General features: G+C 62.7%; 3 protein-coding genes across 4 annotated transcripts in view; 1 reads left to right on the top strand and 2 right to left on the bottom strand.

Moving 5' to 3' along the window:
- The window catches only part of PLPPR3 (phospholipid phosphatase related 3), a 7,940-nt gene extending 4,696 nt beyond the window's left edge, over nucleotides 1-3,244 (bottom strand). The window contains exon 1 of the mRNA XM_027900997.1: nucleotides 3,110-3,244. The gene's annotated coding sequence lies outside the window, so the exon portion shown is untranslated. The remainder of the gene's footprint in view (nucleotides 1-3,109) is intronic.
- A 2,061-nt stretch (nucleotides 3,245-5,305) lies between these two features.
- CFD (complement factor D) lies at nucleotides 5,306-7,610 on the top strand. Its single transcript, XM_027901008.1, has 5 exons — nucleotides 5,306-5,509; nucleotides 5,699-5,852; nucleotides 6,098-6,242; nucleotides 6,617-6,874; nucleotides 7,121-7,610. Exons 1-5 carry the CDS (start codon nucleotides 5,446-5,448, stop codon nucleotides 7,292-7,294), a joined length of 795 nt encoding a protein of 264 aa, XP_027756809.1. The 5' UTR covers nucleotides 5,306-5,445; the 3' UTR covers nucleotides 7,295-7,610.
- Nucleotides 7,611-8,920: 1,310 nt separating this feature from the next.
- MED16 (mediator complex subunit 16) overlaps nucleotides 8,921-16,214 on the bottom strand; it is a 15,592-nt gene continuing 8,298 nt past the window's right edge. Inside the window, exons 2-15 of one of the 2 annotated variants that reach the window (XM_027900983.1) lie at nucleotides 15,906-16,060; nucleotides 15,427-15,534; nucleotides 15,149-15,318; nucleotides 14,157-14,588; nucleotides 13,754-13,859; nucleotides 13,457-13,612; nucleotides 12,920-13,131; nucleotides 12,482-12,688; nucleotides 11,858-12,068; nucleotides 11,528-11,661; nucleotides 11,175-11,367; nucleotides 10,713-10,929; nucleotides 10,383-10,466; nucleotides 8,921-9,589 (exon numbers count right to left, since the gene is read on the bottom strand). In XM_027900983.1, coding sequence (XP_027756784.1) covers nucleotides 9,463-9,589; nucleotides 10,383-10,466; nucleotides 10,713-10,929; nucleotides 11,175-11,367; nucleotides 11,528-11,661; nucleotides 11,858-12,068; nucleotides 12,482-12,688; nucleotides 12,920-13,131; nucleotides 13,457-13,612; nucleotides 13,754-13,859; nucleotides 14,157-14,588; nucleotides 15,149-15,318; nucleotides 15,427-15,534; nucleotides 15,906-16,041 — 2,493 coding nt within the window. In that variant the 5' untranslated portion in view covers nucleotides 16,042-16,060 and the 3' untranslated portion in view covers nucleotides 8,921-9,462. Of the gene's footprint in view, nucleotides 9,590-9,626; nucleotides 9,810-10,382; nucleotides 10,467-10,712; nucleotides 10,930-11,174; nucleotides 11,368-11,527; nucleotides 11,662-11,857; nucleotides 12,069-12,481; nucleotides 12,689-12,919; nucleotides 13,132-13,456; nucleotides 13,613-13,753; nucleotides 13,860-14,156; nucleotides 14,589-15,148; nucleotides 15,319-15,426; nucleotides 15,535-15,905; nucleotides 16,061-16,214 lie in introns of those variants that run through there. The other variant, XM_027900984.1, reaches the window with a different exon arrangement.

The following is a 16,214-nucleotide window of genomic DNA, read 5'->3' on the forward strand; positions in this document are numbered from 1 at the left end:
AGGGGGTGTGCCCCCCGCAGAGCCGGGCAGGGATGGGGGTGCCCGGACCCCCCTGCCCCAACCCCTGAGATTGCAATGAGCCCGGGCTGCGAAATGAGGGGGAGCATAAGGGGGATGGAGCGACGGGGGGGAACGGCGGGGGGGTAATAACGAGGACAGACAATAACGGGAGATTAATCGGGGGTATGATCGGGAGGGCGGGGGTGCAGTGGAAACCCCCCCTTCGCAGGGACCGTGCCGCAGCAGCGGGCGGGGGTCGCGGTCGGGGCCGGGGGATGGGAGAAGGTGTCGCCGGAGGGAGGAGCGGCCCTTTGTGCCGGACTGTGCCCCCCACTCACCTCAGAGGCGGCTCCGGGGCGCAGAGGGGCGGGGGGCGCGTTGGTGGCTGGGGGGGTCCCCGGGATCCGGGATGCTCCTGCCTCGGCGGAGCGCGGGGAGCGGCAGCTTCCTCCGCCCCCGCCTCCTCCTCCTCCTCCTCCTCCTTCTCCTCCTCCTCCCCTGCCCGCCGCTCCCCGCCCCGCCGCCCCCGGCCCCTCCTTGGGCGCCGAGCCCCCGCCGAGCCCCCATCGAGCCCCCGTCGGGCCAGGGAGGGGGATCCAGGGGGGTCTGAAGGGATCTCGGGAGGTCTTGGGGGGGTCGAGGAGAAACAAAGGACCGGGTGGGGCCGAGGCAGCAGCGGGACCGACCTCGCTCAGCGTCGCTCCACATCCCTGACCCCTGCCCAGGCACCCAGGGGACAGGGGGGTCCCGGGGCCGCCCCCCACAGGGGCTCCATCCCCGATCAACCCTTCCTCCCGTGTGCTGCCTGAGGAGTGTTGACCCCCACCCGAGGATTCTCCTGCCCTTCAGAGACAGCTCCCTTGCCCTGGAGCTGCGGGGACCCCAGAGATGTCCCACAGCATGGGGTGTGTGTGACCGCCAAATCCACCACCCCGGAGCTCTGCCAGCTCCCGACACCCACCTGGCTCTGTTGGTGGGGGGGCACCTGCCCTTCCCGTGTCCCCCAGGGGCTTCGGGAGAGACTCGGGTCGAGTCCTGGGCCCACAGTCACGAGGAGCCCCTGGGACCGTTCCAGGACCACTCTCAGCAGGAACCTTGTGTCCTAACTTGGGCCTGAGGAAGTGGGTGCAGCTCCCTTTGTTCCCCGAGGACTCCTGGCACCCCCTGTGGGAGTTGGTGTCCCCCCAGCCCTGCCTGCCCTTGCCCCCTCCACCTGCAGTGGGTCCCGGCTGTGCTCTACCCAGTTCCCCACCCCGTACCCCATTCCCTGCACCCCATACTCTGCCTCTGCACACCCCCACCCACTCCTGCTCCTGTCCAGGTTCTGCGTGGCCCCACACGCTGCCCTTGTTCCATTTTTGGCCCTAAGTGGGCAGAAATCTCCAGGCGTATTTAACATCTAAATCCCGAATCCCTGGAAGCCGCGATTAAGCCGCTCTCCCTGCAGAAAATCCCTGGCTGAGCGATGGCCACACCACCGCGTGCTCTGCCCCCCGTCCGCCATGTGCCACCAGCACGTGGGGACAGCGGGGACGCGAAGCTGCCCCCGCAGAGGGACCCCTGAGTCTGTGGGGACCCCCCGTGCCCGGCCCGCTCCTCACTGGTGAGTCTGTCCGGTGGGGCCGTCAGCGTGGGGGGCCGGGGGGTCGAGGGTGGGGGCGATGGAGCGTCTGTGCAAGCAGACAAAGGGAGCACGGCAGCTCGGAGCTGTAAAGGCTCTTGGAGCAGGAGGAGAAGGGGGGGACGGTGAGCTCCAAGCCCTTGCCCCGTGTCCCTGGGAGCGCTGCTCGGTCCTGGCTGCTCTGAAGGAGCACGGCTGGACCCAGCTATGAGTGACCACGGTGGCCTGCGCTGTCCCGGTAAAGGGCGAGGGCAGCGTGACCTTGGCCTCGGGGCGGGGTGAGAGGCTCCCGGGCCGATGAGCGGCTCCGGAGCTCTGGAACGCGCCGGGACCGGGCGAGATCCGAGGCGGTGGCTCCGCTTAGTGGCACCGGGGAGAAAGGCAGAGGGGACCGGGGCTGCCACATCCACCGTCATCCCCGGCACGGCCGGCATTGGCGCCCTTGCCACCGCCACCGCTGCCCCGGACACCGCTCCTGTCGCTGCCATCAGCCCTCCCACCACCTCAACCCCCCGTCCTGCAGGAGCCCCCTCGGGGTTGGGGTGTCTCCCACGGCCCTGATCCCACTGTCCTCGTCAGTCCAAGGGCAAACCCAGGGGATGGGTTTGTATCCCTGTGCACCCACCGAGCTGGCATCCAGCACCCACCAGGGGCCCCCCCACGCCTGGAGGGGGTCCTTGCTCTGGGTGGGGGGATGGAATGTGTCGGAGCTTTCATGTACCAAGAGCTGGAACTTTTTCTGCGCTGAAAACCCCAGCGCAGAAATCCCCGGCAGCGGGTGCCAGGGCCAGCAGCTGGGCCAGGCTGTTTCCTCCTCCCGCCCTGTTTATACCGAGAACTCTTGACCCCTTTTATAAGCTAAATATGTCAAAACACTCGGCCCACGCTGCGGAAACCCCCCCACTCCCCCCCGCCTCCCCCTTCCTGCCCCCCCACTGTCCCAAACTGGACATAAAAGCGAGCCCCGGCCCCAGCCCCGAATGAGCAGCGTCCACCTCGGAGCTCCCACGCACCCCAAAACTCCCACACATCCNCCCAGGACTCCGAGGGGATGCCCGACCGAGCCAGGGCTGTGACAACAGGTGGGGCGGAGGCTCGTCTGTCGCGACAGGCGACCACTACTGCGACAGGCGGCGAGGCTGCTGCGGAGAGGGGGTGTGCCCCCCGCAGAGCCGGGCAGGGATGGGGGTGCCCGGACCCCCCTGCCCCAACCCCTGAGATTGCAATGAGCCCGGGCTGCGAAATGAGGGGGAGCATAAGGGGGATGGAGCGACGGGGGGGAACGGCGGGGGGGTAATAACGAGGACAGACAATAACGGGAGATTAATCGGGGGTATGACCGGGAGGGCGGGGGTGCAGTGGAAACCCCCCCTTCGCAGGGACCGTGCCGCAGCAGCGGGCGGGGGTCGCGGTCGGGGTCGGGGGATGGGAGAAGGTGTCGCCGGAGGGAGGAGCGGCCCTTTGTGCCGGACTGTGCCCCCCACTCACCTCAGAGGCGGCTCCGGGGCGCAGAGGGGCGGGGGGCGCGTTGGTGGCTGGGGGGGTCCCCGGGATCCGGGATGCTCCTGCCTCGGCGGAGCGCGGGGAGCGGCAGCTTCCTCCGCCCCCGCCTCCTCCTCCTCCTCCTCCTCCTCCTTCTCCTCCCCTGCCCGCCGCTCCCCGCCCCGCCGCCCCCGGCCCCTCCTTGGGCGCCGAGCCCCCGCCGAGCCCCCATCGAGCCCCCGTCGGGCCAGGGAGGGGGATCCAGGGGGGTCTGAAGGGATCTCAGGAGGTCTTGGGGGGGTCGAGGAGAAACAAAGGACCGGGCGGGGCCGAGGCAGCAGCGGGACCGACCTCGCTCAGCGTCGCTCCACATCCCTGACCCCTGCCCAGGCACCCAGGGGACAGGGGGGTCCCGGGGCCGCCCCCCACAGGGGCTCCATCCCCGATCAACCCTTCCTCCCGTGTGCTGCGTGAGGGGTGTTGATCCCCACCCGAGGATTCTCCTGCCCTTCAGAGACAGCTCCCTCGCCCTGGAGCTGCGGGGACCCCAGAGATGTCCCACAGCATGGGGTGTGTGTGACCGCCAAATCCACCACCCCGGAGCTCTGCCAGCTCCCGACACCCACCTGGCTCTGTTGGTGGGGGGGCACCTGCCCTTCCCGTGTCCCCCAGGGGCTTCGGGAGAGACTCGGGTCGAGTCCTGGGCCCACAGTCACGAGGAGCCCCTGGGACAGTTCCAGGACCACTCTCAGCAGGAACCTTGTGTCCTAACTTGGGCCTGAGGAAGTGGGTGCAGCTCCCTTTGTTCCCCGAGGACTCCGGGCACCTCCTGTGGGAGGTGGTGTCCCCCCAGCCCTGCCTGCCCTTGCCCCCTCCACCTGCAGTGGGTCCCGGCTGTGCTCTACCCAGTTCCCCACCCTGTACCCCATTCCCTGCACCCCATACTCTGCCTCTGCACACCCCACCCACTCCTGCTCCTGCCCAGGTTCTGCGTGGCCCCACACGCTGCCCTTGTTCCATTTTTGGCCCTAAGTGGGCAGAAATCTCCAGGCGTATTTAACATCTAAATCCCGAATCCCTGGAAGCCGCGATTAAGCTGCTCTCCCTGCAGAAAATCCCAGGCTGAGCGACGGCCACACCACCGCGTGCTCTGCCCCCCGCCCGCCATGTGCCACCAGCACGTGGGGACAGCGGGGACGCGAAGCTGCCCCCGCAGAGGGACCCCTGAGTCTGTGGGGACCCCCCGTGCCCAGCCCGCTCCTCACTGGTGAGTCTGTCCGGTGGGGCCGTCAGCGTGGGGGGCCGGGGGGTCGAGGGTGGGGGCGATGGAGCGTCTGTGCAAGCAGACAAAGGGAGCACGGCAGCTCGGAGCTGTAAAGGCTCTTGGAGCAGGAGGAGAAGGGGGGGACGGTGAGCTCCAAGCCCTTGCCCCGTGTCCCTGGGAGCGCTGCTCGGTCCTGGCTGCTCTGAAGGAGCACGGCTGGACCCAGCTGTGAGTGACCACGGTGGCCTGCGCTGTCCCGGCAAAGGGCGAGGGCAGCGTGACCTTGGCCTCGGGGCGGGGTGAGAGGCTCCCGGGCCGATGAGCGGCTCCGGAGCTCTGGAACGCGCCGGGACCGGGCGGGATCCGAGGCGGTGGCTCCGCTTAGTGGCACCGGGGAGAAAGGCAGAGGGGACCGGGGCTGCCACATCCACCGTCATCCCCGGCACGGCCGGCATTGGCGCCCTTGCCACCTCCACCGCTGCCCCGGACACCGCTCCTGTCGCTGCCATCACCCCTCCCGCCACCTCAACCCCCCGTCCTGCAGGAGCCCCCTCGGGGTTGGGGTGTCTCCCACGGCCCTGATCCCACTGTCCTCGTCAGTCCAAGGGCAAACCCAGGGGATGGGTTTGTATCCCTGTGCACCCACCGAGCTGGCATCCAGCACCCACCAGGGGCCCCCCCACGCCTAGAGGGGGTCCTTGCTCTGGGTGGGGGGATGGAATGTGTCGGAGCTTTCATGTACCAAGAGCTGGAACTTTTTCTGCGCTGAAATCCCCGGCAGCGGGTGCCAGGGCCAGCAGCTGGGCCAGGCTGTTTCCTCCTCCCGCCCTGTTTATACCGAGAACTCTTGACCCCTTTTATAAGCTAAATATGTCCAAACACTCGGCCCACGCTGCGGAAACCCCCCCACTCCCCCCCGCCTCCCCCTTCCTGCCCCCCCACTGTCCCAAACTGGACATAAAAGCGAGCCCCGGCCCCAGCCCCGAATGAGCAGCGTCCACCTCGGAGCTCCCACGCACCCCAAAACTCCCACACATCCCCTAGTCGGGCAAAGGCACCTCTGGGTTCTTCCACAGCCATGGGGCTGAGTCCTGCTCCTGTCCTTGTTCCTGTGCTGCTGCTGCTTGGGACCACAGTGAACGGTGAGTGCATCCCCCTGAACCCTGGGATGGGCCAAGGCAGCGACATCCCCATCGCAGGGATGCCTCCCCAGTTCCTGCCTCCACCTGCAGCTGGGTGCTGCCACAACCCACAGGGTCCAGGAACCCAGGAGGTACCGTGGGAATGACACTGCCCTGTGCCCCTCACTTGACAGAGCCTCTCTCCTGCAGGGCAGCCCCGGGGACGGATCCTGGGGGGCTACGAGGCCAGGCCCCACCTGAAGCCATACATGGCCTCTCTGCAGCTGGACGGGCATCACGTCTGTGGGGGCTTCCTCATCGCCGAGCAGTGGGTGCTGAGCGCTGCCCACTGCACTGAGGAGACGTGAGTTGGGAGGGGTCTGCTCTATGCCCAGGGGGGCTGCTGGGCTCAGGCCAAATCCCCCTCTGTAGCCCTGACTGGTGCTGGAGCACCATGCTCTGATTCCACCTGCAGTGAGGGCTGAGCAGGGGCTGCAGGAGCTCCCGGTACCCCTGCGGGGCTCTCTGGTCCCCCAAGCACCCCACTTCCACGGCTGGATGCAGCAACACCCCCAGCTCTGTTTGTCCCACACTCTGACTCTCTTCCAGGGATGACAAACTCTTCCAGGTGCTGCTGGGTGCCCACTCGCTCACGGAGCAGGAGCCCCACAAACACCTGTACCGGGTGCGCGCCCAGTTCCCCCACCCCGGCAGCAACAAGCACAACAACAAGGACGACCTCCTCCTTCTCCAGGTGGGCCAGGACCCCTGGGACCCTGCTCCCTACTCCTGCAAATCCAGCTGTCCCTCTGGACCCTGCAGGGTCACTGACTGAGGCCAGAGAAAACCTTCAAGGTCGTGCTGGGTCTGATTCCCCTTGTTCCTTCCTCCCCGTCCCATGGGACTATCCCTGCTTCCCCCACAAAAGACCTTTGAGCTGCACCCAAATGCCTCCATCTTCTTCCAGCTCTGGTTTGTGCCTGCGTCCTGGGGCTCTGGTCGGGAGGCAAAGCCCTGAGCATGGCCAGGCCCGGGGTTGATCCCATTGTCACGGTTGGGTTTGCCATGCCCTGCTGGATCCTGGGCACAGCTGTGCCCTGACTCCGGTCCCCTCTTGCTTGGTGGCAGCTGGAGGAGAAAGCGGAGCTGAACTCGGACGTGCAGGTGCTGCCATTCCAGCGGGAGGACAGGGATGTGGCTCCCGACACGGTGTGCGAGGTGGCGGGGTGGGGCGTCACCAGCCACAGCGGCCGCAAGCCCGACAGGCTGCAGCAGGTGGAGCGGCCGGTGATCAGCCGCGACGTCTGCAACCACCGCACGCGCCACGACGGCACCATCACCGACAAGATGATGTGCACCGACTCCCGCAGGAGGGACACCTGCAAGGTACCGCCTGCCTCCCACGGGCTCGTGGCTGGACCCTCGGGCTGGGGCTTCCAACCACCCCGGGGGGCCGGGAGAGGGCAAGGAGGGACAGGAGGAGCTCGTGTCCCCGAGGTGAGGGGCCTCCGTACCCTGCGCTGGCCACTGCAGGGCAGCTCGCGGGAGCCTGGAGCCAGCAGTCAGGGGTGGGAGATGGGCTGGGGTGTCCCAGCAAACCCTTGGCCGTGCTGACGAGCGCTGGTCCTGCAGGGAGACTCTGGCGGCCCCCTGGTCTGCGGAGGGGTGGCTGAGGGAGTGGTCACTGCCGGCTCCCGCGTCTGCGGCAACTACAAGAAACCAGCCATCTACACCCGCATCGCCCCGTACGCGGCCTGGATCGACGGCGTCATGGCCTCCGCGGACGGGCAGGGGGACGCTCGCTGAGGGCACCCCGGGGACCTGCTCCACGCCACGGCTTGCTGCTGCCAGCACGGCCAGAGCACCCACGCTGCTGCCCCACTGCACACCGGGGGCTCCCACTGCTGCCCACCCCGCTCCCGGAGTGTCCCCCCACAGAAGGAGGGGGGCTGGGCCGGGGGACAGCAAGGAACCAGGGAAGGGGGTCCCTGGCCCCCTTCTTGCAAAGCACAGGGCCCAGCTGGGGGAGGATGGAGGGTCACAGCCCCCCCACAGGCTTTGCTGAAGGTGCCCGAAACGCTGCCCACAATCGCTGCAATAAAGAGATGATGCCATCTGCAAAGCTGGGAGTCTGTGCAGGAGCCCCCCACTGAGGGGAGATGTATTTGGGGTGGGTGATGTGGAGATTGAGCCCTTGGGGACTGCGTGGCCTCGGGTGGGAGCAGGGGACTCATCCTGAGGTGTGGCCATGATAAGGTCCAGAGCTGGGACGTCCTGCAGGGTCATTGTGTGAACACTTGGGAAAGCAGAAACTCCCTGCTGATACAGCAGCAGTGGCTCCAGCTCCTATAGAGGGATCTGTGCTGGGACCCATCAGGACTCTCACTGGGTCCCAGGAGCCGAGGAACAGGGCGAGGCACAGCCCCATCTTCCCACCATAACCCTGGTCCTTGTCCCATGTCCACCCCACTCTCCCAACTCCCCAGTCCTTGGAGGGAGCCGGGCCAAGACACAAGGGATGGGAGCAGGGCAGCAGCACGGCCCAGGACACTGCCAGACCCTTCCAGTCCTGTCCTGGGAGCTCCGTGGTGGGTGGGTCATGAATGTCTGTCCCCCTGCTCTGTCCTCCTTCTCCATCCCAGCACTGTTTTGCTGCTCCCTGGTCCCAATCAAACATTAAATAACCCCAAACCTGTTCTCAGAGAAAAAGAGGCTCACAAATGGCCTGGGCTGAGTTTTACTTACAGGGGGAAAGAGCCTTAACAAGGTGCAGTTTCCTAATTAGACATTTGATTGTCCTTAATTACCAGCAGAACAGTGAGGGGGGAGCTCTGTTCAGCTCTTCCAGCTCCATCCAGTGAAACATTCGCTGGAGTTGGGGAATGAGCTCTCTGCCACCAGCTCCAGCTCTCAATAATAATGAAAAGGCAGTTCCAGAAGGAAAGGAATGTACAAAAACTGGCTCATTCCTTCCCTTGAAGGGTCTGTGGGGACATGAAATTGGCTGGCTGGGATCCAGGACAGCTGGTGGCTCCAGGCTCTCCTCCCTAAGAGTTGAAGGACCCTCGGGAACAGAGCAGGCCAAAGTCACCCATCTGACCCCCAAAGGGCTCAGGCTGCACAGGCACAGCCTCGCTGGCACCAGGAGGTTGTGATTTCCTGCCGAGTGCAGCAGCAGCGGGGGCCAAGGGAGGGCAAAGTTCCAACAGGAGTTTTGGCTGCATCAGTAACGCTCCTCCTCTGACCCGCTCAAGTGTCTGGCTTTGCCTGAAGCTCGAATGTCCATAAGGATGTGAAAGAACTTTAAAAACATCCATTTCCCCAACCCCTGGCAGCATTTTTCCTGACAGATGCACTGGGGGCTCTCCCATGGTTCCATTGCCCTGGCCTTGCACTGGGTGGCCACATCACACAACAGAAACAAACCACATGTTCTGTACAAAATTATGGGAATTTTTATTTACAACAGCAAGAGCCAAAGGGAGGGTTCATTCCAGGCAGCAGCACTCGTGTTCCTGCTCTGACCCAACCCCGATGGGCACGCAGAGCACAGCTCCTGTCAGAGGGGCAGATCTGCTCAGGGACCAGGAGTGCTCAGCCCACGAGGCACTTCTCAAGCAGCCAGAAGCACAGGATGGAAATGAGGTACCAGGTGTTTGTTCACCTCACCTGGGACATTGTTCCCCCCCAGCCACCCCGTCATCTCTCTCTGCCCAGAGTGCTCTGCCAGCACAGCCCTGACACACAGCCAGGCTCTCCCCTCCCAGGCCCCAAATGATGGAGAAACCTCTGGCATTGCCTCCCAGCTCTTCCCTGGAAAAGAAGAGCTCCCTCCACTCTGCTTTCCAGCACAGCTCAGTAAGGCAGAGTGGCAGCAGTTTGTTCCAGGAGAGGAGCTGCTGTGCCCTTGTCACAACCCCTCTGTGGAAGGAACCCCACACAGCTCTTGGCCCCCACTGTGCCCCAGGAAGGGCTCAGGAGTAGCTGAGGGGCATCTTCCTCCACAGTCCCCCACACAGGCAGTTCTTGATCCAGCGCTGCTCCCACTGCTTCACCGCTGTCACCTTGTTGGGCGACTTCAGCATCGTGACACAGCCACACCTGGGGGGACACAGGGGGTGCACCAGTCCAGGGGGCCCCCAAGGGCCAGGGCTGCTGCACGGACCACACAGGAATGGGGGCATCCATGGGGGAAAACAGCTCCTGTCATCTGCAGGTGACTCCTGAGAGCACCAAAACCAGCTGAAACCAGCGAGCAACAATCCTGCTGAGGGCCCTCCTGGAGCCTGAGCCAGAGCCTGGCGCGGAACAGCCCCAGCTGCTGTTTACACATGAAACAGCCGACAGTCATCTCACAAAAATGATGTGCTACAGAGGCTTTCTATTAAACCCAGTAATTAAAGCTAATTCAGTCACATGACTAGATGGATGTTTTTTCCCTGAGCCATTATCCTGAAATCCAGGCTCTCCCATGAGAGTGGGAGAGGAGGCCAGCATGAAATGCGAGCCTGGGTGGAAAGATGACCCCAAACTTGGAGCAGGGGTGCTGGGTGGTTCCTCCCTCCGACTGCACTCCAAGCACACAGGTGCTTTAAGGAACAGCCCTGCAGAACTGGAAATCATATAAAGGAGTCACTATAGAGACTCCTCCAGGCCCAATTCTGGCTCCCCCGATCAGATTGTTAATTTAAGAACTTAATCTCATCTGTTAGATTTTTAACCTGAGGGCCAGGCCACAGTGATGCCACTCTCTGATAATGCCCTGAGTGTCCCAGGTTGGGGACATCTTAGCCACAGCCATAACCGGCCTCAGAGAGCTCCTGAAGGACACTCAGGACAGTGTGGGTGCTGCCTGAGCCCAGCTGCACAGTGCAATGACACCTGTGTCCCTTACCTGGTACAGGACTTGCACTCCTCCGTCGGGTACGCGCCCAGGTGCAGCCGCCTCAGGTGGTCAATTTTGGGCTGTCCGGGGGCCCTGGGGAGAGAAAACAGGACTTTCCTGGTTTTCCCCCATTTGCCATTGCTTTTCAGTACTTCAAATTCCCAGCTCATCACAAGTTGAGAAACGGATTCGAGCAGAGAGGATAAACTACTCTTGGGTCAATCCAGCAAGAGGACAACCCAAACCCCCAGGTGTCCCAAACCCCAGAGCTGCCAAGAGACCCCAACACCTGCAACACCCCTTCTCACCACAGCACCTACTCGTTCCACATGTCTGTACCTGACAAAGGCATCGAACTGGGAGGACACAGTGTGGCCAACGAGCCCGGGAGCCTTCCCGAACTGCAGCCGCATCAGCTGCTTGTTCTGCAGCTTGCTGATGATGCCATCGTTGATGGGCAGCCAGTCGATGTTGGGAATGAGCAGCTGGCTGGGCAGGAGGCAGCACTCGTCGATCAGGGCATCGTCAGGCTCCGTGATGTGATTTTCCTCACGGCCTGTACAGAAAATGAAGCAAAGAACCAGCGAGACCTTTACAATTCTCCTTCAGAGCTCCAGAGAGCTGCGTGCAGCCTCCTCCTCCTCCACTGACGAGATAGCCCAGAAAACAATGACCTTGGCAGCTGCACTTGCCCTTTCCAAGCGCTCCAGACCCCCTTGGAGTCACGTCCCACAGACACTCCTTGCATGCACCAGCCCCACCGAGGCAGGAATGACTGTTCAGGGAACCCGTCACACTCACAGCACAGCCAGAGCTTGGTCAGGAGCCGGAAGAGCAGGGACATGCTGTCCTGGGTGTCAGAGGTCGCCGTGTACACGGGCAGGCAGCTCGGCTTCAGCAGCCCCCAGATGCGGATCACCACCATCAGCTCCCGGAACATGCCGAGGGACGCGCCGTCGCGCAGGAAGCTGTGCCCGGGGCGCACCGGGGAGCCCTGCGGCGGGCACGGGAATTCTCTAATTCTGCCGATCCTTACGCCCCTTCCCAGCGCCCTCCCACACCCCACAGGGACGCGTGGTCCTGGTTAAAGCTCCCCAGCACTGCCCACAGGTGTTTGTGCCCCCTCGGTCCGTTCCTGGGACTCGAGGTCTCACCTGGTTGGGAAGGCTGGCCAGGAGATAGAGCACAAAATCCCCCACCCACTGGATGAGCTGCTGCAGGGACTGCAGCGTCGTCATCTCCAGGACAAATTCTTCTGTCTTCAGGTTAATCATCACCTTGTCAATGTCTGGAACAGAAGTGAGACATCACCTGGCTCAGGAAGATGGATCTAAACCTCAAACCCTCCCCAGGGAGGTCACCCTCCTCCTCCTCCTCAAACCTAGGAGTTACTATAAAACTGTGGCACTTCATGTTGAACGACGGGGAACAATCCAGGGCCAAACACTGGGAAGGCAGAGCGGGATGCTGTGAGGTGTCAGTACCTACATCGGTGATCTTGGAGCAGATCTCGGTGAGCCGGTCCCCGGGGCTCTTGTCCGGGGTGTTGAGGAAGTGGGGGCGCAGCAGCGATTTCAGGGTGCAGCTGATGGCGATGAGGAAGAGCTTGGCGTGGTAGTCACACACACGGGCGATGGTGCTGGAGGAGAGTTTGCACAGCGACGCCTTCATGGCAACGATGCGTGTGGAGAGGACCTGGGCGATGTGCAGATGTAGGAAAATGCACAGGGAAAGGTAGAATTAGCATAAGCTCATTAAAGCTGCTGCTGCTGCTGCTTTATTGTCTGCTCTCCATTTCTGCCACAGGAGTGACAGGAATAATGAACACTGTGCACGTGAATGCTGCTGTTCCCAGAATGTGCAAAAAATAGACTTCACCATCTCACACGAAGTCTCCAGCAGGCAGAGACCCGCTGATGTCAGTGACACAAACACTGCTAACATGGAGACCCGTCCCAGCTCCAGCACTGCCTGGGCCAGGCACTCAGAGAGCACAGCCAGGCAGAGCCCCTGTCTCCTGAGGAGCGGTACTGGCTGCTCCCCACTCCCAGTCCCTGAGGCCCCCCACGCCCACCCTCAGAATGAGCCCAGAGCTCCTGCCCACCGACCTGCTGCAGGGCCGCGTTCTGGCGCATGTACTCCTCGTGCAGCTTCTCCACCAGGTTCTGGACCATGCTGGGCTGGACGTGGAGCAGGATGTCCCACCAGTCGTAGCCGGTCACCATGCAGTACTCCAACAGGAACAGCAAGTGCCGCAGGGACATGTTCATGTCCAGCACGTGGCCCATGGAGGGGGAGATGCGGAGCATGCTCAGCTGAAGGGAGGAAGAAAACTGGCATCAGGAACGGGTTTGAAAACATCCCACAAAGCTACAACGCAACACAGGGCCACTCCTGACACAGCAGCAATTCCCGCAGGGCTGGGGTACAGCCCTTCCCATCTAACATTTGGATTGCACAGCTGAAATTCCCAGCGTTTTCTGAACGATCCATCGTCACTTGGAGAGCCTGGATGAGAACTAACCCAGCTGCAAGAGAGCACCAACCTTGCCGTGGCTGTCCACGCCGGCCAGGGCCAGCGAGGTCCAGGAGAGCTGCATGGCCTTGAAGTGCACGAGGGGCCCCGCGGTGCGCGGGCGCTTCAGGGACGGCTCGTCCACGGGGCGCTGTGAGGAGGAGCCGTAGAACACGGCCATCATCTGCAGGGACAGCCGGTGCACGATGTGCACGCTGCCGTCGTGGAAAGCCAAGGCCAGGCCTGGGGACAGGAGACGACCGAGGCTGAGCCAGAGGCTCCTCCCAGTACAGCACAGCCCTCGCCAGGAGCTCTGGCCACCATCGAAGTCCACGTGGCAACGAGGCAGTCAAAGGGCTGGGGGCTCCCAGGCCCCACGTCGGCATTTTGCAGAGATGCCTCTTCCCATGGAAACCCAACAGGATGGCTCGGAGGACACCGTGCCTTTGAAAGTTCTGCATGAGCATTCCATAGGCTCTGCTCCCACTTTTGCTTCAGGTACAGCTCAGAAGTTTAAGTTTCAGGCAAAAGCCACGTATTTAAGAGAAAGACAACAGGAACTCCTTACCCAACCCAGGGAAAAATTTGGTGTCATTTGCCACCTTCAGGTCCGTGTTGGTCAGGGAGATCGGCAGCTTCGGCAGCGCCACGGCTGACACCCGGTCCAGGTCATTGGTGGCAGACAGGATCCGCCACTTCAGGATCATGGGCTGCTTGTCTCCCACTGGGGAAAATGAGCAAGGAAGTGAGACATCCCATCTATGAGATGACATCCCATCTATGAGATAACAGATATGAGAACCTGTGCTGCCTTTCCCCTCAGACCAGGCTCCTGTTCTGAAGAGCACCTGGTGCAGACACTCACCCACAGGTGAGATTTGCTGGAAGATGTTGTTGACTGGCAGGCCCTCCTTCCGCAGGGACCAGCACTCCACGATGCTGTTGTTTTGGTTGGAAGCACAGAGCAGCACCTGCAGAACGGAGCCCCCCGCACGAGCGTCACAACGGGGAGGGCACCGCCCCTGCCATTCCCACCTTCTGCTCCCAGGGTGCTGATCCCAGGCAGGCCATGCCACACCAGTAAAAAGCAGAGGATGGAATCAGTGGGAGGTAACGGTGAGGTCCCCAATTCCAGCTGCACCAAAATGCCAAGGGCATTGCAGGACACGCTGGTCACCTTCAGAGCCCCTGGGGGAGCCAAGGCAGAGCAAACAGCTGCCTCCTTGTTCCTCACTGAACTCCTACCTGCCCTAAGAGCAGCCGCTCACCTGCTCCGACATGTCCCGGGCCAGGAACTTGAGGTGTGTGATGGCCGGGTACTTGTCCTTGCGCGCGGGGTCCGTGGTGCAGCGCATGAACAGCGACGGCAGGATCTCGGTGTCGATCTTGCACTTCTCGTTCACCACGCTGACACAGACCTTGTAGAACTGCACGGGGGAGGTGCTGCTGCCGTCCGACGTGGCCACCACGATGTTGCCCCCGCCCGTGAAGGCGACGTCGGCCAAGGCCACGCGGCAGCGCAGGCGGCACAGGCTCTCGGTGGCCGTCAGCACCTGCCCGTTGGGCTTGAGGAGGGACACGGTGACCAGCCCGCTGATGGTCACGGCAATCCAGCCCTCCATGGGCTTCCCGCCGAACAGCGTCAGCGACGGGGAGAACTTCACCCTGGAGAACTTCTCGCCGAAGTTCGACGCTCCGGACTGGAACAAAGGGCAGCAAAACCGAGGTGTTTGCACTCCGTGCCTGTGGAGCTCTGCTCGTGGGAGAGGGGCAGGATCTCTGCTGCACAACCCCAGGAATTAAAAAAAAACCCAGAAGCAGAGAACTTGTGTTTGGCAGCCTCGGGCTTTGGGAGTCTGCAGAGTCGGACACGTTTCCAAACAGGGAGCCCATCTCCAAACACGGGTCCTGTGCCCAGATCCCTGGATCAACCCTCAGCATCTCGAACACATTTCCCCTGAATTACCACTGGTCAAGAAAGAACTGCTCTATCTCCATGTTTCAGCCCAGAACTAAGGCACCACACTAAGAGACACACATTTAAAGTGCCAAGAGAAACCCAGACTCTAAACCCCATTGGAATCCAGCAGGAACCAGAAATCTGACTTTCCTCTTTGGTAAGAAACTCCCCTACCAGACTTGGCCAAGGTCACAAGGGAGAGGGAGCTCAGAGCAGACAGAACACAAGTGGGATCCCGAGCCCTCTGCCAAGACATGAGCCAGTGCTCCAGCCCAGGTTCCCCCCGGAGCCGGGACAAACCTTCTCCACGTGCAGCGCCAGCTTGACACCGTTGTGCAGCCAGGACAGGGCCACCACCGGGTCCCCCTCCACCACGCTGCCCACTGTGCTCTCCCAGCTGTTGGCCAGGTGATCTGTCATGCTCCAGCACTTGATGTGTCCATCGGCATCCGCCGAGAGCAGCCTGGAGCCTGGGACAGCAGCAATCTGTGAGAACAGGGGGAACAGCCCAAGCCCCCCAGGGAATCACCCTCCATCGCTCTGGGACACAGGGACAGCGAGGAGGGATCCCAGCTCACCCGACTGATCCCACTCCAGACACGTGATGACCTCGGTGTGCCCAGAGTTGACGGAATACACGTCCCAGGGGTGCTCGGTGTCAATGATGTGGACCATGTGGGTGAGATCTGCAAGAACACAGAGGTGAGTCCCCGTCCCTCCTCACCAGCCATTGTTTCTGAGCCCACAGAGCCTCAGCTGACGTGGGGAAAGACATCAAATACTTTATATAAATGATTTTGGGCAGGATAGCAACTGTGCTTGGAACTCAGTGAGGGGCCAGACACCGATGTGGAGCTGGTCCTGGTTTAGGGGAACAGACAGGGAACAACCACCCATTAGACACTGTCAGAGGTTGGGGGATGAGAGGAAAAGCAGGAGCAGCATTCTCTGCAGGGGCAGGGCAGAGCCCTGGCCTCCCGGTCCAGCGGATCCTGGACCCCCAGCGCTCCGGGAGCTCGCAGGAGAGACCTCCCAGCCCTCCGCGGGCACACGGTACCTTTCTCCTCCTCGTTGCGGAGGTCGGTGGTGAAGGCGATGAGGTTGCGGCAGGACCAGGCGCACACGAGGGGGATGGAGGGGCAGTGGTTGCTCTTGGGCTTCTTCTCCCACTCGCACACGTACGCCAGGTCCATCCCGCCGGCCGGGCCCGGGCTCGGTCCCGGTTGGGGGGACAAACGGCCGTCACACGGGCACGGCCCACGGGGACCGGACACGGGCGGGGACTGCCCCGCACCGGGAGAGGCCCCGAAAGGCGGGAGGGGCCGGGGGGGACACAGGACAGGGGGGGTCACAGGACAGGGGGGGA

Source organism: Empidonax traillii, unplaced genomic scaffold (assembly GCF_003031625.1).
Source record: "Empidonax traillii isolate 1590-97213 ecotype Southwest subspecies unplaced genomic scaffold, ASM303162v1 scaffold761:size885847, whole genome shotgun sequence".
Taxonomy (NCBI): Eukaryota; Metazoa; Chordata; class Aves; order Passeriformes; family Tyrannidae; genus Empidonax; species Empidonax traillii.